The sequence below is a fragment of the Taudactylus pleione genome, unplaced genomic scaffold (assembly GCF_031769625.1).
Source record: "Taudactylus pleione unplaced genomic scaffold, aTauple2 ptg000021l, whole genome shotgun sequence".
In the NCBI taxonomy this organism is placed as follows: Eukaryota; Metazoa; Chordata; class Amphibia; order Anura; family Myobatrachidae; genus Taudactylus; species Taudactylus pleione.
The window spans coordinates 7,509,118-7,531,850 of record NW_028284423.1 but is presented as its reverse complement, the minus strand read 5'-3'; the positions used below and the strand labels follow the sequence as shown (position 1 = coordinate 7,531,850).

The window sequence follows — 22,733 nt, the reverse complement described above, 5'->3', positions numbered from 1 at the left end:
AATTCTCCGTTTCACTCCTCCCTGGCTGCAGCCCTAGTCTCAAACACGTGCAACAGTCCCGGTGATCCCCCTCACCCACAACTCCTCGTCCCACTCCTCCCTGGTGGTAGCTCTGTCAGAGCGTCCAGCTCTGAATCAGGGCCAGAGCTGCGGGTAAGAGGGCATGGGAGGCGGGGCCTGGAGCACCAGCGACTAAGTCTGGGGTGCAGATCTATGGTGGAGCAACTTCCCGGCATGTGATGCTGTTGGCAGTAGACTGGGCATTTTGTGATTTGTAGTCCCACCACAGTGGCAGTCTTACAGTATCTTGACTTAAACTCGGTCCTCAAATACCTCACATCAAGTGATTATCCCCTCTATCAGGGGCAGGGGCGGATTGGCAGGTACTTTTTGACGGAAAAATCCAGGTGGGCCGATTGGTTGTGGGGCCGCTTTTCTGTGAGGCCCCGCCCCCTTATTTGCGTCACCCGCCGGCTCCTGTAGAGACTCACTTTCACAGGCATCCGGCAGCCTGTCAGCTCTGTCTGGCCGTGTCTTAGCCTCTCGCGAGCAGAGAGGCCAACATGCTGTCGGCATCACGGTCACGCGCCGCAGAGGACTCAAGACGGGAAGTGGCGCGGCCCGCAGGTGACACCGGTCATTAGCATGACCGCGAGGTAGGTAAGTCACTGCGGTGGTGGGGGGCCGCCCAGGCAGTCTGTTAGCCCGATCGTCTCATCTCTACTCTTCCTTCCCCAGGCTGTGAAGTGTCAAGTTTAATTTCACAGCCTGGGGAGAGGGCAGAGTGGAGAGGAGACAATCTGGCTAGCTGCAGCAGTGCAGCAGCTCGATGGGACTGGGAGATGGAGTCTGGATACTGGACTCGGGATGTCTGGGGTGGGGGGGCCTGCTAAGGGGAGAATTAGATCATTTGTCTAAGGGGGAGTGGAGTTGCTCTGTCTAAGGGGGAGGGGAGACGCTGAACTATTGGGAGACGTCTTTCTGTGGGGGGGAGGGGTTCTCCTATACTAGGGGGGAGATGATCTGTCTGTGGGTGAGGGGGGGGGCTGCTATACTGAAATCTGTTTGTGCCAAGGGGAGATGGTCTTTCTGTGGGTGAGGGGGGGGGCTGCTATACTGAAATTATCTGTCTGTGGGGTGGGCTCATTGTTCTAAGGAGAGATGATATTTCTGTGGGGGGGGAGTCTGCTATACTAGGGGGAGATGATCTTTGTGGGGTGGGGTTATTTTGTGCCAAGGTGACATGGTCTTTCTGTGGGGGAGAGGGGGTCTGCTATACAAGGGGGAGATGATTGTGAGGTGGAGTCATTTTGTGGTAAGGGGAGATGATCTGTGGGGGAGGGGGCTATACTGTGCTAAGGGAGATGATCTCTGTGGGTGGGGCTATTCTGTGCTAAGGGGAGATGATTTGTGGGGAGGGGGCTATGCTGTGCTAAGGGAAGATGATGATCTGCAGGGAGGAGGGTTATTCTGTGCTAGGGCAGGACGCAGGATGATGGCACTGGGGAGACGCAGGATGATGGTATTGGGGAGGCACAGAAGGATGGTGCTAAAAAGACACATGGGGGATGGCATGGTGACACAATAAGGCGATGGTGCTGAAAAGACACACATAGAGGATGGTAGGACCGCTGGTCCGGTATGCAGTAGGGAAGCCGGCGGACCTAATCCCGACTGCTTTATCCTGGCGAGGGTTAAATGACAGGCATCTAAATCTAGACGCCTGTCATTTTACCGACACTGGTGCCCGGCATCCCGATCGAGGTGACGCCGGGCGCCGACAGCCGCGCGTGGGGGTGGTGGGAGGGTTAGGTTTAGGGCTCCCGGGGGGGGGCTTAGCATTAGGCACCCCCCCAGGAGGTTAGGGTTAGGCTAGGGGAAGGGAGGGTTAGGGTTAGGCACCCCCCCCCCGAGAGGGACTTAGGTTTAGGCTGCAAGGAAGGGGGGGTCAGGTTTAGGCATTTAGAGGGGGGATTAGGGTTAGGCACTGTGGGGTGAAGGTTAGGGTTAGGCACCCCTGAGGAGGGTTAGGGGAGGGAATTAGGTTAGTGAATACTTACCTTAGGGACGATTGGGATTTTCACCCATGTCGGGCAGCCGCTGTCGGGATTCCAACCGCCGGACGGGGGTCCGGCGGTAAATCATACCGATTCTGCTGGTACTATTACAGGAAACGACTGGGGAACAGTAATCATCAGTAAGAAAACAATTCTAATTACATCACATTACTGATGCAAATGGTACCAAATGAGCAAATATATTTTATTAATATAAAATTGTTTGATATGGGAAACCCACATTTATTATCTGGTTGAACCTCTGTTGCATGATAATGACATTGGTTTTATTGCGACACATACAGGCGGCTTCCAGGCCTTGGGATCTCGTGCATGAATACTAAATACCGACTCAAGACACTGCCTGTCCAGGGAGGATCAATTTCTTCAGAGGTTCCTCGTTCCATTGAAATCATATAGGTAAGAAAATGCTCATTCACATACTCGCTGTGCTTATTCACTGGAGAGAGGGACTGTGGGCATACCCATCAGCTTGCGCCCGGGCCTCTGTGATGAACTTAAGCCTCTGCTTGAAATGCCCCTTGCTGCCAGCCAATCCCATTGTGCTTAGCTCCAGAAACCACTTGTTTGGCTGACAAGTAGCTCATCCTATGGTGTGACTCAGTGACCAATTTGCATGGTCTCTTATGATTTTTTAAATTTAATTTAAATTGGATTACAGTTAAAAGTTTTTAATTTTTGATTACAATTAGGTCCACATATTTATTGGAGTGACCTAATGACCCTAGGTTTATCGTCACCTGGTGGGACCCAGCCTAGACTGTGTAGCGCTGGCGTTGGGTGAGATATTTGAAGTTAGGGCATGCTGACATACTAATTTATAAATGCAGCATTTACATTTATTTCATTGGCATACTGCATTCATTTAGAAACAAAATGGCTATTAAAATGGATGGAAAAATGCCTCTACTAGTTGCAACATGCTAAAGAATCATAAGCATATCTAGTGCTTATGTCATGCACTGCAAACGCATAACATTTATGTACTTTATTTTTATGCAAACAATACATCCATGGGTAAGGGGCCTAAGATAGCAGGCAAATGGAAGAAAATGTATGCAGGTTGTCTTGCTATGAAATGTGGAGTACGTACATTAAATAAAAATTGCACATAGTAGATTAAAGACTTAAATATATAATTTAGCATGTTAGATTTGCACTGTTTCTGGGTATGTATTGTACAAAGTGCTTTATCACTATGATATTGCTATTAGGTATGATTATTAAAAGTATGTAAATGTCCCCTGAAAAAAACCTGGAGGTGGTCACTGGCAGATCAAAATGTGGGCACATGTGGCTTGACAAATTGACATACTGGTAATGATAGCACATTCCGATGAAGACCTGTGAGGTTTCTGCGCCAATGCACATGTCTTCTCCTTTCATGAATGCAATTTCCAAAAGTATTAAGAAAATTTAAATATATAGCTAAAGAACCAATGTATAGGCCATTTGCTTTATATGTTTTAAACAAGTACTTGTGTTGAATAAAGTAAAGTAGAAACTTTGCACAACATGTCTTCCTTTCACATGATTAACAGATTGGATAAATAACAAGTAATATGATAAATTACCTTGAATACTAGGGTTGGAACAACTGGTTGCCAATATTGTGTTGCTTTTTTTTCCTGCATAACCATAATAATAAATAGTCTTGGGGGAAATGACATAAACTACTGAAATAATTTCCAATTTTTAGTTTTTATCAGCTTTAATCTACATTCTACAGTGCCCACACTTTCCCTGTGGGTTGAATCACAGTGCTGCAATCTGTCTCCCTTATGACAACTGCTCCCTACCTGCCACTTGTCAGCACAGGATACTGATTTTGTATCTGGGCTTTTCAAGTGCTACACTGATATCTTCAGAATGGAGAAAGTCTGGATAAGGTTCTTTCTGTCCTAACTCAATTACTGCATTCTTGAACTGCAATGTATTCATTTGTGGGCACTGAGGCAGCCAGTGGGTGGGTATTGATTAGGGTACAATGTCATGTGCAACAGTGAAGGCAAGGAAAAAAAAAGTGTATTCTGCTTAATGGTGTGGTATTAAGTAGGTGGGAATGGCTTCTAATTAGCCAACAATTGCTGTGTATCCCAGTTTCCAAACTTTCCCTCCTCCCGTGGCCACCAGCTGCCAATCCGTTCAATCTTTTTTTTATTTTATTTTGGAGTTCATTGCTTACTGCAGCGCAAAAAGCCTTTGTTTAAGAAAGAGGTCTCCCAGGGTCTCAGCTGCTGGGGTACTGCTTGCTGCTTACCATGAGTAGCAACTGTCAGTTTATTTTATCTCAATCTTTTCATCATTCTGCTGAAACTGGTCGAATGAAGCCACCTGAGAGACCTGAGCGCTGAGCACCTACACGTCATTAGCCCATCTCTCCCTACATAACAAGTCAACTGAACAGTGCCTCAAATGCAGCTCTTTAACCCTGTATTCTCCGCTCCATACTGACTATATGGCCATAACATTCAGCTGACGTCAAAAGATTCCCCAGTTATAATGATGTTCATTTGCTTTACTAACCTATCTGGCAAAAACATTAATTCATAATGCAAATTGTAACAGATATAACAGTGCAACATTGTGTGTATAATAAAATACATGTTCTGAATGAAATATTACAATTGTACATAACTATACACATAAAGCAAACCTTATATATTCACGCGCACATTCAGCGGCTAGAAAATAACAAGCTAACAGCAGGCAAATAGATAAAATCACAAACGTGTGAAAACACATTTTTGTTCAGCTAATTATCTTAATATTTTACAAAAATATATATGTAAATATAACTAATTAATTGCAGCTTGTGAAAAAGGTTGTGTGTCTGTCTATCTATCTATCTATCTATCTATCTATCTATCTATCTATCTATCTATCTATCTACTCCCATTACATTAAAACCACCTGCCTAACATTGTGTAGGTCCCCCTAGTGCTGACAAGACAGTTCTGAACTATCATGGCATGGACTCCACAAGACCTCTGAAGGTGTCCTGTGTATCTGACACCAAGACTTTAGCAGTTGTGAGGTGGTTCCTCCATGGCTCAGGCTCCTCTTTCCAGGACATCCCACAGATGTTGTTAGGATTGAAAACTGGGCAATTTGGAGGTCATGTCAATATCTTGATTTCTTTTTCATGTTCCTCAAACCATTCCTGAACAATTTTTGCAGTGTGGCAGGGTGCCTTACACCGCCATCAGGGTATACCGTTGCCATGAAGGGGTGTGCTTGGTATGACTGACGTGGGACTCCGGAGTGGTAAGTAGAGTTATAGGTGCAGAGCTTGACCCAGGGGCCTGTGTGCTCGGAACACCATGCACCCATTATAGATATATGCTAATTCCCTCCAATGGTGAGTTGGAAGGCAATTCTTCAAAAGTGATTGTATTCCAAAGATCACCAAAGTTAATTGCTAAAAATTTAATAAGAATTAGCACCTTCAGTGTATACAGTGTTCAATGTAGTGTGCAATTATATGCATACTATGACAAGATTTTTGGTGCTTCTCAAGATATTCCTCTTTTGTCCTTGACTTATCCTCTCCAATTCGGTGTATGTATGTGATGATTCATGGACCATGGAAGAAATAAATAAATAATATACAATAGTGTAATCCTGATAAATATTAGTATGTGCACTCATGCAAAATAAAATCAGTGAAAGAAAAAAATTATTATTTTTTTTGAATGTAAAAAACATGAAAAAACACTCCAAAATGCGCAAACAGAAGTATGAACTGAAAAAGCCCAGAATAATATTTTCTCCATACCAAAGACAATACTTGCGGAAGTGCATATGGGCATGGTTGCAACTTGTAGAGATAATGCAGGGGCTCAAAAAAGTGCATCCAAAAGAGTAATATGTAAACCTCAAGTTAATATATAAAAAATACACAATAAATAACCAATTATGCTTATCTGCCTCAAGGAATGAGGTTTCACAGAATAACTTTTGGTGTTTTTTAATCTTTGGAATTTTAAAAAATTTTTTTACTTTTTTTTCTTTTTATTGATTTTCTTTTGGATGAGAGCACATACTGATATCTATAAGGATTACATTATTGTATATATTTTTTCTATCCTCCGTGGTTCACGTATCATCGCATATATACTATGGGATGGAGAGGATAAGTCAACGACAAAAGAGGAAAATCTTGAGAAGCACAAAAAATATCGTCATAGTATGGCCATAATTGTACATTATATTGAACACTGGCCCTGATTCAGAGCCGGACGCTCTGAAAGAGCGCTCGCTCTGAATCAGGGCGTTCTTTTTTTTTTGGAGCGGCCTCCTGGCCGCTCGCATAGCTGTGATTGGCCACCCACAGCTATTGCGAGCGGCCAGGATGATGGTCGCGATGGTCAAGACCATCGCGACCATCGGGCTTACGACGAGACCCTTGTGGTAGGGTCTCGTGGCCGCAAGCCCCAGTGACAATAGAGCCAGAAGCTCTCCCACTGACATCACCGGCGTGCGCATGCGCAGTGGCCTAACATCGACTCGCGAGCGAGCGCATAGCGCTTGCGAGCGGGTCTGAATCAGGCCCACTGTAGACACTGAAAATGCTAATACGCTGTTCTTACATATTTTTTAGAGAGAGAGAGAGAGAGAGAGAGAGAGAGAGTATTGCACTCACTTCAGGTATTAATGTAAACTAAATTAGGGTGCTCAGTCATTTAAATGACAAACACATCTGGATAAACCAGGAAAAACCAGCACACCTATATATGATGCAAAAGTAAATGTTATTGATTGCCGTTATACATCTCAGTACAGGTCTATAGTTTCTTCATTCACAAGCCAATAAAGTGCTTATTTTTATAACGAGCAGAATAAAGTGCAAAATAAGCATGTGCAAAATTTCAGCAGCATAGATACTTGCAGACTCCATAGGAATTAGCATGTACTGTTTGGCATTTCTACCATAAGCCAGGTGCCCTTTTTCGGTGCATAAGTAGTTGTACCTTCATCATGGGGCTGAATGCCATCTGCACTTTAATACATGTGCTGGTTGCTTTTTTCTTATGGATTTCTATACATTTATGATCCAGGCACTCTTTTAATTTTTTAATTGGATATTTTTTAAGTGTGTGCTGCCTGCCTAGTATACATACACCATATGAAGTTTCATCTGTTAGATACATCCAGTTTAATTGACAATAATAGGCAATAAGAGACAAGGAAACGTCAGTTCCTGATTGCCTCATTTGGATATCAGATAAGCACTCGTATTGTCTTTTAATCTTGTACATGTTTTACTTATCCTTGTGAGGATTTTAGCATATTTGTAAGCTGTATTACGCTATGTTTTTGTTTTTCTTGAGCCTTTTGTTGTGAAAATTAAAATGCATGTATCTGACTAATCCTTGGCTTATGAAACCCTTCAGATAATGTTAATTTTTCTCATATTTTGGTACCGGGGCATTGCACACATCTTTGATATGCAGCAAGGGTTGTGTTGTTTTACTGCTCTAAGAGGTGTCCTTTTCTTTATTTTTGTTTTCTCTTGTGTTTGGTATTACTAAGCGCCAGATTTTTGGAAATTCTCTCTCTCTGTAGTAACAGTTACTACAGCAAAAAGTGATGTAGTGGTCTCTTAGCAATAGATTATTTATTTAACTTCAATTTATCTCCACATACAGTATAGAAAATAAAGTCCCTGGTTTAAGGGGACTGTCTGTTCGTTTGGGCTAATCTCTTGAACCACATTACGGATTTTGATTGGGTTCTCACTATTTTATATAGTGTTGATTGAGGAAGATTCAGGTGAATGAACCATTCATCTGTGACAAATGGGGGCCAAGCAGTGATGATTTTAGTAAAGCAAGTCACAGAAAAAAATCTTGCAGCAAGCTGCTGTATAGGAGCTGGTCAGGGTGCTGAAACAGCAAGAGAGCATCTGAAACTGAGGCTTGGAATGAAGCAAGTCACAGAAAAAACTGTTGTGCTGTGCTGAGGGCTCTGAGACAGTGAGAGACAATCAGAGGTAGCAATGTGCCCTGTTGTTTAGCAGCAGCCTAGAGAGGGGAGGGAGTCAGTACCTGAGAAGGGTCCCATCTGAGGCAGACAGAGAATGAGAGACACCCTCCAATGAAGTCATGAAGATGCCCTGATGCAGACACAGTAGCCAAGAAAAAGCCAGGGGAGGCATAGCTATCAGGATTTCTTATTTTTAAAACAACCATCGGAACACCGTTGAATGAATTCCATTCGATAGTGGCAAACATCAGACCGCCACCATGAAGTGGTAAAAACACCACTATCGTAACAAAAACATTGTTGGTTAGTAACCATCGGATTCTGATGTCCATCCCTACACTGAACCTGCAGGTGGACTCCTCCACCGTGAAGTGCTCCCTCTCCAGTGTGATCAGCCACACACTCTCAGTGAAAAGGAGGCACCTCCCATGGAGGTCAGCGCTATTCTCCGACAGGGGCACCACGGCGAGGAAGCTCAACTGAAAACCAAGGAAATCCAGGGTACATTGTGCAAAGAGGACATTGCTTATCGCCATGTACAGAAGCTGGGGAGGGTGTGCATGGAGGCTGCAGAAATATGCACAGGCGCCCCAGCCCTGGAGACATGCTGCTGATCATTTTTACGGTAGCTGCAATACAAATCTCTCATCCATGATCCTCCTGCCCTTCCCAGCACATCCCAGTGGCCCGGGTTCCCAGCCAGCTGCAGGGCAGCAGCAATGGGGGTTGTGGTGACACTGGTGAGATGCAGGGGGTAGGAGTGAGAAGCAGTTTGTTGTGGTGAGATGCAGGGGACTTTGGTGACGTGGCATAACTGTGTTATGAGATGCAAGGAGCTGTGTAATTAGCAATTCTCAAAGCGCCACAGTACAATGTGAACTTAATATAAGAAATGTTGGACTTGAAAATTTGGCACTGGAGCAAAACATATACTATATATGTGTATATATTATATATGGATAACAGTTACATGGGAAACATGGATACATGTATATAAACCTAGGTATGCACAAACCAATGGCGTTTATTATTATTTTTTTATTACTGATACTTGAAGCTTAGACTGGAGGCAGGCTGGTGTTTTTGTGTGATGTGTAGTGAGTTAATATTCATTTATTTTATTATAGCATCAGCTCCCTAGAATGTAAAGGAGGTATGCTCTCTCACTCATCTATGTTTTTTCCCTAAGAGTAATGTAAGAAAATATGCATAAATCAGATGTAGTACATACTGTATACATCTGGTGATCTGTTGGTGAAATAGATGAAAGATAAGCTGCATACACACGTAAAGATTTTCTGTCCAACCATCCAACTAGTTGATTGGTTGGAATGAAAATCTGGTAACGTATGGGAGTAACTGATGATCAGCAATTTGCTCCTAAATGCCAGAAAACAGATGAAAATGGTCGTCAGACAAGTTTGTTAAATGTTTGATCTAAACAATTTGTTCAAACATTGTTTTTGGCCATTTTCCGGCATTTGGGAGCAAATTGCTGATGGTCATTTGCTTTCATACCTTACCAGATTTTCATTCCAACCAATCAACTAGTTGGTTGGTTGGACAGAAAATCGTTACGTGTGTATGCAGCTTTACAGATATATTTACTAATGTATCTCTCCAACAGATAACCAAATGTCACAGCTTCATGAGTTATCCTCTCTCAGGAACTGATTACTGTATATTGTATGTCACTTAAAACAAGTCTTGCACAAATTTGTTATATTGGATCCTGTTAAATCAGTTATTTGCTAATTTTATGTATATATACATTGATGTTAAAAGGGTGTTATTTTTCCATTTTGGTATGTAAAGAAAAAAATGATTGCTGCAATTCAGTAACTAATATATTAAATTGATTCTAATCAGAAGCTCTTCAAAAAGCCTATTAACATACAAATTGATGCAAACTTCATAAGACTACTCCAGATCCTTCTGGAGTGCAAACTACCTATTATTAGGTCACTTAGTAGAGGGTCAGGATAGTTTCCTTGACCTGCACCAGGTGCAATCACACTCTTTAGAGGCTGGCCTTCAGCCATACAGAGATTTTTTTTAAATTGCCAATACCATGGTTTAGACAAAGTTTGATAAATGAAAAGGTTATCAACAATTAATATCTATCCAGAACAGAAATTAGCATTAGACATTCCCAGGTGAGTAGAGAATGAACAACAGTGTTTAGAATGTAACGCAAATGTAACAGCTTTGGACCGCAAAGCACTACAGGTGTTTATGAAAAACTATGATGTGTACTGTATATCACTATGACATTGTCCATAGACCCAAAGATGATATACAAACTGATAAATTCTCTAAAACAGTGTAAAATAGAAAACACCCAGTGCCGTAGATAGTGCTCCCGGAGCAGGGCAAGCCCCCTCTGTATGACATCACGTGGAGGGGGCATAACCTGTACCCGGCGCCGAGAGAGGATGATTACAGCAATGCCCGGAGCATTAAGGGCAGCACACCCCTAGTTACGGCCCTGAAAACACCTATGTGGTTTAACTATCTTTCAGAACTCAACTCACTACAATGCAAATCAAAGACACTAGTTAAAATGGTAACCAATATGACAAGTTATTATTACCCACAATTAAGAGACTGTAAAAAACACCAGGTTTGGTAGGACACATAAAGGTAGGGAAGAGTCAGGAGGAAAGCAATAAGGAGCAGAAATGCTCCAATGTCGCTCACCTGAGTAGAAGTGTGATTTGTGATTTGTAAAATAAATGCCCTCACACTATATTCTCTATGGCAGCATGTGACCCATGGAGAATGGGAAGTCCCTCCCTTCCTGGCGCTGATAAGAGGGGTAATCCAAGCACAGGGGGGTTTCTGGGCAACCAGAAACCCCCCTTAGCCCTGGGGAATCCACATTTGCAGTTCATTATGGCCTTTGTGGAAGTACCATTTTGTGAGCTCAAACAATATTCAGGTATTATTAGTTCACTAGGTACTAGTGACATCATTTAGGCATGAGAATTGTGTTTCATGTCTTTGAGATGTCACAAGTTAATAGAGAAATAATGGCCTGCAATAGAAAGAATATTGGCTTACCCCACAACATCAGTTGTTATGAATCAAATACATTTTGTTTTTAGAAAATAGACAGAAAAGCAGTAAATGTTTTAATTGCATACTGTAAGCAAAATTCAATTAGCAAAATGCTGTGTTTATTGGTTGACAAGAAAAGAATGTCAAACAAGTTGATGAAAAAGGTCTAATTAATTAGTTAAATGTTAGTTGGATATCCGGAGCAAATACTTCTTCATGTGACAACAAATCAAGGATCAGGGCATTTGCTTTAAAATATTTGATCATTTTGTAAACTTTATTTTAGAAGAATAAAATAGAAAATGTGTATGACAAGATTGCAGTCTGACTGTGACCTAGGGTTAGATGGCATGTACTAAACTTATGTCTATCTCTTGCCACATAGTTCATCCCGACTACTTTATATTCCGTACCAAGTAATATGTGACATAGTTCTCAATTATTTTTCTAATAAGAAGACAAAGTAATAGCACCTGCAACTTTTATGCATCTATTAAGAGATTTTGATTGAATAATTACAAATTCTATTTTAGGGAAAATAGGCAACATGAAAAACTACTTTTCAATTTAGAAAACAGAACTGTCTAATAAAAGGTGTGCAGTATATTCCATGTATGTGATTGATATGTCAATGCAGCATTATTTATTAATGTGGTGAAGACACCAAATTTATGTTGGCAGTATATTAAAGAGGGGTCTTATTTAGCAAGAAATATAGTTGTAGCATAAGGCATCCTGTCATTTCCAGTAGGGCTAACACCAACTCTTTCATCTCAATGGGAAGTTGAACATAACCAGTGAAAAGTAAGTATAACACCAATTAGTTAAAGAAAAGTATCACATGTTACAATAAATGATTTTAACAGCTGGAATACTTTACATACTGTAAGGTCAAATCAAGAATTGTCACCAACAGAGAAAATATATACTTATTAGTGATACATAAATAAAATAAATGTCAGGTTTTCTCTTCCCTGAATGACCTTGTTAACTAACAACATATTAGTGTTTACATTAAAATGTATGCCATAGTAATCAAGAAAATGATGTGTGACTATCTAACAGAAGAAATGTTATGTACAAAGTTTACCGTTGATGTGGTTTTGGAACCCCAAGGTGAATTAAGCTGGGTACACACTTGTTGATATATAGTGCATTGGCCGGTCAGGTCATCCCTGCAGCACAGCCGGTGCCAATAATTAATGCAGATACATGGATGCATCTGCATGTGTGTACGGGTGATCGTCTGCCCAACACACATATGCCGGAACTGCCGTCTATGACATCACTTCCAATTCCTGCGACCAGGCATGTTGGGCAGCAGATTGGTAAGTGTACTGTGTATGCACAATTTGTGTGTATGCACATATGGTGATTGGTTAGTAACGGTAGTCACAGAGAGGATTTTTTTGCAAAGTGAGTGACAGGTAGTCAGCGTTTGGGGAGGTAACAGGGGTGGCTAGAAAAACACAGGCATGTCAGGGCCATTCTCTGGCCGTGCCTTAGTGAGTCATTGCAAATTTGTTCGCAGTTAGAGAGGCCCCGGCGTCTTAAGTGAGATGCTCATTCTGAGACAGCACAGGCTTGCTCAGAGGTTTGATGTGCGACCAATGTTTCCGCTTTTCTACTTAAGCAGCCGATGTAAGATACTGACAGTGGAAGTCTCTGTGCATAAGAGGGCGGCTGAGTCATTAGGTTATTTTTGGAAGTCCACTGTGCAGGGGATCGCAGCAGCGACGGGCATTGCATGCATATCTGAATCAGGCCTTATATTACCTTAGTTTGGAAGATAACAAAGACTGTGGGGTAAATGTAATAGCCTGCGGACTGTATGCATCGGCGAGATCCGTCCAAAACTGCTCGATGTTATAAAGTAGCAGTCATTTAAAAGGCAAAATAAACCTGGTTTCCAAATAACTACCTTAACCATGTGCAGATATAAAGTCCAATGTGTGTCATTAAAAGTCTTACCAGTATTTGCAGGGTCACTGAACATGTCACTTCTGTTCTTCTTCCATGCCAGCAGGTACTCCATGCTGACATAATCTGCAGCCTCTGTGTGTCTGCTCGCTGCCAGCATCATCCTGTGTGCCTTTGCAATGCCGAAATGAACTTGGACCTCTTCTATCAGCGGTGTTTCACCAAGACTGACTGCAGCCTCGTAAGCTTGAGAAAAATACTGGCACGCTTTCTCATAGTTTCCCTGCAAGGAAGACAACACAAACGTTAATGACAAATCTATTAAGTAATTTTAAAATTAATATTGATTCATTATATGGCAATCATCCACTGTAGTTATCAGTTCTTGTTACCAGCTAAACTGTAATGTGATCATTTTAAATGTAAGTTAAAGATAATTTTATTATATTATCAAAACAGCAAATTAAGGGTCATTTATAAAAGTGGTACTTAACACAGCACAAATCAATTTTGTGATGTCATCTGTCTATTCTTTACAGGAAATGCGGTGAGTTTACATGTCAATTGCAACTTTTATTTAGCATACTAAAACAAGATGTCTTTTTCTAAATTAGTTATTTAATTGAGATTTGTGGGGTGTAGGGGGAACATTTAGTGGGACATTCCGTGGTTTGAAAACTTTCTTCCCAACTAACTTTTCCAACATGCACATTTCCAGAAAGACATGGGCATTTTACAGCAGTTGAAGGCCTGTTGTTCAGCAGGTAGCTCCTCACTACACAGTGGGACCAGTCACGCCTGTTCCTGTTGATGCCATCTTTCCAGTGATTCGGAAAGATGGCACATGCGCAAAAGAGACAAAATACTCTGGCACAGCATCAAAGTCTTTGCTAGCTCCTGTGCAAATGCATCTTTACAAAGACATCACCGCCAGATGCAGGTATGTGGGGGCGCCACAAGGCACAGTGGGGATCAGTCTTGGGTGTATGGTGTGTTGTGAGGGCCCCCCTTGACCCATATTTCCTTGTGTGCAGCACATACCATGCACCCATTATAGAAACACCACCGTTGCAATTCCACAAAGGTATGTGCAGATGGATTTTACAGGGATGGGCACAGGACAGAATATTGCTGTACTCTGCAACGTGTTAGGTGAATTTGGGTAAAAATGAAATGTTATGTTTACCTGCATATTCTGTGCTTTGTAAATAACTTTCTGGTCTCAGTTTGTCTTCACACAACAACAATTTGTTAGTTCAAATCATTTTGTCATGTCACTGGGACTTTGTTGATTCGAGTCGGGACCCCTGGAGTTAGCTGTATGTGCTGGAGTGTAAATGAAGCTGGATGGCCTGAATATGGGTAGTAGTAGTAGTATACTGGAAAATTTGGAACAGACTAAAATAATAAACTGGAGCTGAGTGCCGTAAGCACAACTAGGCTATGCTATTAGAGATACAGTACTGGAACCAGATTAATAGCACAAAGAAAGCAGGTTGCAGGAATTTTCGAACTAGATCCAGGGAGCACAATTGAAGCAGGCTTTTGAAGATACTGGAATTGGGTGCTATAGCACAATAGAGCAGGCTGCATGAACTTCAGAACTAGGTGCTGTAGCACAATTGTGGCAGGATACAGTAGTGTATCAGGACTGAAGGCTAGGTAGCAGTACTGGTGCAGGTAACAGGATCAGACTGGAGCAGAATGCTGCAAGCAATACTGAGGCAGATAACTGGTACAAGCTGGAACAGATTGCTGTGAAGCAAATACTGATCAGTTAACTGGAATAGGTGCAGAATGCTGCAAAGCAAAACTAGAGCAAATACTGAACCAGGAAGGCAGGGTACTGATCCTCTGAGAGATGTTGTATTGGCAATGCGTTGTCAGCAATTCCTGGTTTAAATAGGACATCCTTGGCACTGACAGGCTGGATGAATCATGTGAACAGAGTTTCTGGACACTGGTCTGTTAGAGCGGATCATGTGACTGTCAAAGATGGCGGCGCCCATGGAGCAGAACAGCGGGAACTGCCGGGAGTGGGACGCCAGCCATATTTACAAATGAGTGACCACAGGTCTTAGGGATGCCACAGGTGGCCAGTAAGGACACAGGGAATGGTATTGAAATGCAGACGGCTCTTTAGCCACCAGATACCACCTCTGCAAGCCCGACAGTACAAAATCCCGACAAGGTAAGCTAAGTAATCTAACTCTACCCTGCCCCCCACTAACCCACCCTTAGTGGTGCCTAACCTACCCGGGGGTTACCTAACTCTAAGTCCCCACCAGTGGTGCCTAACCCTAACCCCCCTCCCGGCACCCTAAACCTAAGTCTCCCGGGGGGGTGCCTAACCCTAACCTCCCACCGGGGGTGCCTAACCCTAACCCCCCTCCACGCATGTTAACACTAACACTCCCAGGGGGGTGCCTAACACTATTTCCCCTAATACCAGCCACCCCCATCCCCAGCTTCCCCGCATAGTTACCCGCCGTCTGGACGTTCGGGATTCCGTCGGTTGGGATGCCGACACCGGTATCCTGATGTCCATCGAGATATCGCCGTCGGCATTATGCCCGCGTGGCGGGATAGCGGCATCGGTATTTCGACTGCCGGCATCCCGTCCGCCAGCATGATAACTGCATCCCGGACACAGATGGCAGTAAGGTGACACAGCTGGACCCAGTAATGCGGACCCCAATGTGGGACACATTTAGGTTGGTGTATGTAAAGAAAATAAAATATTAGCAGGGATATACACTTCAAGCAAGAGTGGAAATAAAACACTATGCTCCCTGTCATCTCCAATATCATAATCACTTAGACAAGAGGCTTTCCTGTTTGACAGAAATATATTCAAGCACTATGTAATAGTTGTTTAATGTTAAGTCAGGGCAGTAAATACACTTACCCTACACACCATGGAAACATTATTATTGTTATTATTTCTTGTTTATCAGTGTGGAACAAAATAACAATATGTATTACTGAAAACAAGCGCACTTTATCCCTATGATGTAATTAACATCTTCCAAAAGCAGCATTGCTATTTGACTGACAACATATAAATGTTACTGTTGTTCAGGGCATGCTTTTAAAGTAAATCTACTAGTGTGCTTAATGGACCTGCTATATGATTATAAACTGAGAATGCTAACTAGATTTAGAGTAAATATTTGAAGTCATCCACATAAGTGTTTTAGAGAAAAGCAAGACATACAGCTGAAAGCTATCACTACTATCCAGGGTACTAAAAGCTTTCCCTACAAATTTGTGTCCATGGTAATGTTTCCAAGGTTTCTTATTTGTTTTCTCAGCTTTAAAACATAGATAGTATTTAAACAACAAAGTCTGATGGAAATGGTAGCCCACACAAAGTTCACAAAGGTAGCTCCATGTGTGACATGACTGAGGGTCCATTTATTAACAATCGCAGAGCCGGCCCTCGGCATAGACAAACTAAGCAAATGCCTAGGGCATTTGGAATGCCTAGGGGCATCTAAGTCCACCTATGGCCTGAGAAGGTTTGGTGCAGGCACTGCCGGGGCACCTGCTGCCGCCTGGGCAGAGACTCTGGCAGCTGCTACTGCCTCTGCACAGCTCAGCTGACAGCTCCAATCGGGACTGGCAGCAGCAAACAGTGAAGCGTGACACAATTAGAATGAGCTTCTGCACATGGGCAGAGGTTCATTCAGGACTTTAAGTAATGGTCACGGGAGGGCTGCTGCACTATGGGCCTTTGCGGAGCTCGGATTAGTGAGTCACACCTCACAGCTCTGGGCTCCACCTCCAGCAATCATCACACACAGCTGCAGCCTGCCAGCCTGAGACAGGAAAAGGGGGTCTGCCGCTCGCGGCTTGCTGTATTTTGAGTTGGACAGTTGTGCAGGCTGCGCTCAAATACAGTAAGTTTGGAAATGGGAGAGGGCTAGGGTGCTGTGGAACTCACTGCTGGGAGAGGGGTGCTCTTTTGGGATAGGGGTGGTGGTGCTGATACTGTGCTGTGCTGGGATAGGGGGGTGCGGTGCTGGGTGAGGGTCCCTTCCGTGAGGCCACACTGTTTTTCAGGATACCACTGAGAGGGGGGCACCATCCAAAATCTTGCCTAGGGCACTAATTTGGCTAGGGCTGGCTCTGAACAATCGCATATGCAGTGTGATCTGGGTGCGCTACTAGCACACATGATTTCACTGCAAGATGCGATCTTAGCGTCGGCACATATCAAATACCCTCCGCAGGGTCAGGGGCTCCGTCCCTGTGCAGTGCTCAGAGTGAAGAGACCGTCTCTTCAATCCTGTGTCAGGCTCCTGTGCATGCGTGGTCTACGCATGCACAGGAACCAACTCATGGTTTTGTAGCCCAAAGACTACAGCAGCACAACGCCATCTTTAGATAGTGTTAGCTGCGAGGGCGAAGCTACGAAATGCTTCACATTCCAGAGCTTGGTAAATCTGACAGCATCACATCCCCCAGAGAAACTTATGGGGGTTGCGGCTGCTGTCGAAAATTGAGGGACAGCAGCAGATATCGGATATATTATCTGCTGCAGTCCCTCCATAGTACATTGCAGGGATACCAAGTATTTGCGGATTGCAGGTGTTTTTCGGGGAATTTGCCGCAAATAGTTTATGATAAATGAGTTTGTTCTGATTTTCAGACCATCAAAAGGGATGTGATCAGTTGAGATGAAGCCATGGTTATAGAAAAGGGGGCATGTTTGAGATGATCGTGGGTATGGACTGGGTAGACTTAAATTAGTTTTCTTTATAAATTTTGAGTACACATATGATACTAACTAGGGAGTACAGATGTGTTGTAATTTTTGAATAATTAATTTCTCAGTAGTCAATGATTTTAACAATTTTCATTCTTGTTTTTTTTTTCTTAAATATTTAACAATTCCCACACACTTCCACCTAGTGGAACTGAAAGCACATGTCTAGTCTATTAGCTCCACTGTGCAAGTATGAACCAGCTAGCCTATGGTCAGTATCTCCAAGGCAGCAGAGTGTCACTCAGCTACCCAGGCGATATTTTATTGATAAATTACGGTAATGGCTAATGAATATCTCCCAACCTCCATTACGTGTTACTTAATTGTACTACATTTTAACATGTAGTTACAGGGTCGGCCCCAGGCATAGGTATTTTAGGCAAATGCCTAGGGGCACCTGGAATGCCTATGGGCATTCCAAGTCTAGAGCCTACAGTAGAATTTTTTGTCTTTGAGCTGGCTCGGGTGCTGATTGCTATCTCAGCGATCCGAGCCAGCCAGGAGGAGAGATCAGGAGACTGCAGCAGCTGAACACAGAGCCGGAGCTCAGTCTCAGACAGGCAGGAAGTGTATTTACTTTCACTTTCTGCATGAGCCGAGGCTGAGCGCTGAGCAGTTGCAGAGGAAACCACACAACATGCGCGGAGCTGCAGGACCCTGCCCCAGCCACACAGAATAAAGGTAAGAGCTGGATGAGGGGAGACAAAGACATATAGGGAGTGGGGGCTAAGGGAGCTAAATATACTGCTATGGGGGAGGCAGATATATATTTGAAGTGGGGCTCTGGGAGCTGATAACACTTATTGGGAGAGGGGAGACAGAGACAAGGGGGTGTGGGAGCTCATGGCTGATGACACTGCTATTGGGGGAGGGTAGGAGACAGAGGCATATGGCGAGTGGGGGCTCAGGGTGTTTATGACACTGCTATGGGTGGGGAGGGGGAGACATATTAGGAGTGAGGGCCCAGGGGACATGGGTGGACTCCCATAATCCACATTGCTAAGAAGGAACCCAGTGTGTGGACTAGTGATGGTGATGGTCACCAAGATAGGAGGTAGGGGGTAACAACAAGCTGCAATCATCGGCTACCATTCTACTGATGTGCTACAACAGCCTACATGGGTTCCCTGCAAAATTATATGCAGAGAGTGTGGTGTGGGGGTCAGCCTGTACTGTGAGTGATGGGTGCTGACTGAGCTCTGTGAGGGGTGCTGTGCTGGCTGAGGGGTGATATGCTGTAATCTGTGCTGTGAGGGGTGCTGTGTTGGCTGAGGGGTGATGTGTGCTGTGCTGTGAGGGGTACTGTGCTGGGAGAGGGGTGTTGGGTGAGGGGTGATGATGTGCTGTGATCTGTACTGTGCTGGGTGAGGGGTGTTGTACTGGGAGAGGGTTGCTGTGCTGAGAGAGTGGTATTGGGTGAGGGGTGATGGGTGTTGTGATCTGTCCTGTGTGAGGGGTGCTTTACTGGGAGAGTGGTGCTGTACTGGGTGAGGGGTGCTGCGCTGTAATCTGTACTGTGAGAGGTACTGTGATGTGTGCTGTGAGGGGTACTGTGCTGGGTGACGGTTGCTGTGCTGGGTGACGGGTGCTGTAATCTGTACTGTGAGGGGTACTGTGCTGGGTGACAGGGGATGTGCTGCAGTCTGAACTGTGAGGGGTACTGTGCTGGGTGATGGGTGCTGTAATCTGTACTGTGAGGGGTACTGTGCTGGGTGACGGGTGCTGTAATCTGTACTGTGAGGGGTACTGTGCCGGATGACAGGTGATGTGCTGCAATCTGAACTGAGAGGGGTACTGTGTTGGGTGATGGGTGCTGAGATGGATGAGGGGTGCTGAGATGTAATCTGTGCTGTGCTGGGTGAGGGGTGTTGTAATCTGTACTATGAGGGGTACTATGCTGGGTGACAGGTGATGTGCTGCAATCGTCACTGTGCTGGGTGACGGGTGCTGAGATTGATGAGGGGTGCTGAGATGTAATCTGTGCTGTGAGGGGTGCTGTGCTGGGTGAGGGGTGCTCTGCTGTAATCTGTGCTGTTAGAGGTACTGTGTTGGGTGGCGGGTGTTGTGCAGTGAGTGAAGTGGAGTGGTGTGAGGGAGAATGTGCCCTATAGAATGCCTTCTGAGGTGGGGGTATAAGGAAAATTCCCCTAACACCTGTCCCTTTTTTCTTTAGTTATAGCAGTTTGCTGTAAGGGGAGATGGGTGCTGTGAGGGGAGAACCTGGGATTATCTGATGGGGCACCAGCCAAAATCTTGCCTAGGGCACTTAATTGTTTAAGGCCGGCTCTGTGTAGTTATCACTGATTAGCTGACAGTGGGCGTGATTCATCATCGTATGCTAATGCCGCCACTGCTGCGTCTGGGTACGCAGTGGATGTGCGAAAATATGCAAATGTCGAAGATGCAGAGACGCCCACCTGTGGCTTTGCAAATCCAAGCATCTGCTTACAAATACGCAGCATCGGTCGCAGATACTTCAGTTACCGGTCTTCTGAGTAGCCCAATGGTTGAATGAGACATTTTTCTTGCTACAGCATCGCAGTCGCAGGATGTGACACCCCCCCAAAACGACAGCGGCACAACTGCATTATTTGCTGCCACTCCCTGGTACCGAGCTACTATGGTAATGTACCTTTACCAGTGGCAAAAACAGGATTTCCAGAGGGGGGTTTCCAAATGCTTAATTTTAGAGCGAGTGTGGCCTGTCAATGAAGAGGGCAGAATTACTACTTAACCAGCTTTAATAAGCGTCATACAAAGTGTATTGTGTGTAATAATTCCAGCATACACAGGACCAGTGATCACAGTATGCCATTAGATGCAGCAGTAGGGCCATCCTGCCTGAGCTGAATGTATTTATTTTAGATGTGGGCACCATTCCAGACTATTGGAGCAAGTCCGGGAGCCTGGAGGAGCAGCAGAAGAACCTAGCCCTGCCCTGGACACATATGTACATATTGGACTCTATAGCAGTGCATCTCTAACAGTGCATGTTTTCCAGACCTTCTAGTTGCACAGGTTATTTATTACTGGCTGATACATGTTAAAAGATCCACAGTTGGTGCTACTTATTTCATTTGTGATAATGAGAAGAACATGCAGCACTAGTAACAATCTATTATATTACTATTTCTATTGTGGTCATGGTGTGGGCAGGGGAGAGGGGTTTCCAGGCAAACGGAACCCCCCCTGCGTTTGCCTATGTCGACAAATGCGCAGATTGCCAATTATGGCTCAACAGCAAAAACATCGGCATAGTGAACAACTCTGAATCAGGCCCAGTGTTGTGTATAAGAGTCTTCTGCAGACAATGAGGGGCTGATGAATTGGATGTATTTGTGCCCTGACCATACGTAGGAAATGTATTTTCATATGATCAGTTGGACGCCTCTCAAGGTGCTGCCAGCTGTAGAACAGAAGCATTTGTGCTAGATGTGTGTCAGGCATACCAGTGTGTATATCTACACTATATGACAGCACCAAGATGTGGCTTGACAATGGTTTAAATATACAATGTCATTACATATGAATACAATACGCAATACAATTATAAAGTAAAATAAATTAAATGCAAACATCTGCTGTTTCCCCTTTCCCTGAATATCAAAGGATAATCATCTTAATGCAGTAATCCAAAAGGAAATGTTAAGTAAGTAATGCAAACAGCCAGCCGCAACTTCATATAACATACCCGTAACGCTAATGATTCTATCAGCTATAGGGGTAAAAATACAATCAGCCAATCAGTAGCAGGTAGTTAGTGCTGCTACTAGTCGTTATCATCAGGTATATTTGCACCAGCTCTCCAGCACGAGCAAGACATATACATCCTGACAGGCATATCTGGATCTATGTCCTAGTCCAACTGAGTCACACTCACATGAATACGTCCCTTACTGTACTTGTCCTACGCCTGACTGCTCCTCCCTTTCTCATTCCATCGATCTAGTTGTAAGTGTAAAATGCATAAATATCGTGATACGTACATATGCATACTTTTATGGTACACACACGCATTACAGAAATATGTACATTACACAAAATGAAACAAATGTCCAACTCTACAATAGCCTCTGAGTGAATAGAGCAAGGCAGATAACCAGATGTGGCCTAACTTATATTTTGTACAAATAAATGTATCCATATTATGCATCTATATTGCTATGCAGTTGGTAAAAAGTATAATATGGGATTACGTGAGAGTAGGCTTGTTCTTTCTGATTTTGCTATTTGGTAAAGATACAATTGTGCAGCAAAAAAATCTTCCAAAACAATAAACAAAACAAAACAAAAAAGAACCTGTCAACTGGGCACTAATTATATTAATGTTGGTAAAAGGCTACTAGGTTACACTAAAAAGCACAAAAAATACATAATTTGTGTTTCATGATAGACCTCCCTTAAATACTGCATCTGATGTGTTCCAACCTGATAAAGCCAGAGACAAAGTATCTGAGGAGCAGAGAGAGAATGGACTTTGCACATATAATACATATGAATATTTATGCTTGCCCATGCAGGCCTGTGGCAGAGTGAGGAAACCCTACAGCTGTAACACACGTCACACATAAGATATGTTTATTGATATGGTATCACGTCAGATGTGAATTTAACAATTGTGCCTCAATGACAGGCCCACATAAGGACAGTAAAGTTGCCACTGACATAATGAGAACTGGACTGCAATGCCTTGCCTTCAGTTACAAGAACATAAGCACACACCTGGTAATATTTCCAATTTCCCATTTGCCACAAGGCCACATCTTTTTGATCTCTAATATGTCTGTTCTCAAGACTGTATGGAGTATGAATCAATTGTTAAATACATGTTATAGTGTGGTGAAAGCATGCCACTTATTTGGTAAATTGTACTTAAGGACCTGAATTCTCTAGTCCATTCTTCCACAATGGTATCC

The 22,733-nt window shown here is 43.6% G+C and overlaps 1 protein-coding gene across 1 annotated transcript in view; it reads right to left on the bottom strand.

The window, feature by feature from the left end:
- Window positions 1-22,733, bottom strand: part of TTC29 (tetratricopeptide repeat domain 29) — a 319,192-nt gene that overhangs the window by 62,538 nt on the left and 233,921 nt on the right. The window contains exon 10 of the mRNA XM_088447947.1: window positions 13,098-13,329. Within this exon, the coding sequence (XP_088304073.1) occupies window positions 13,098-13,329 (232 nt within the window). The remainder of the gene's footprint in view (window positions 1-13,097; window positions 13,330-22,733) is intronic.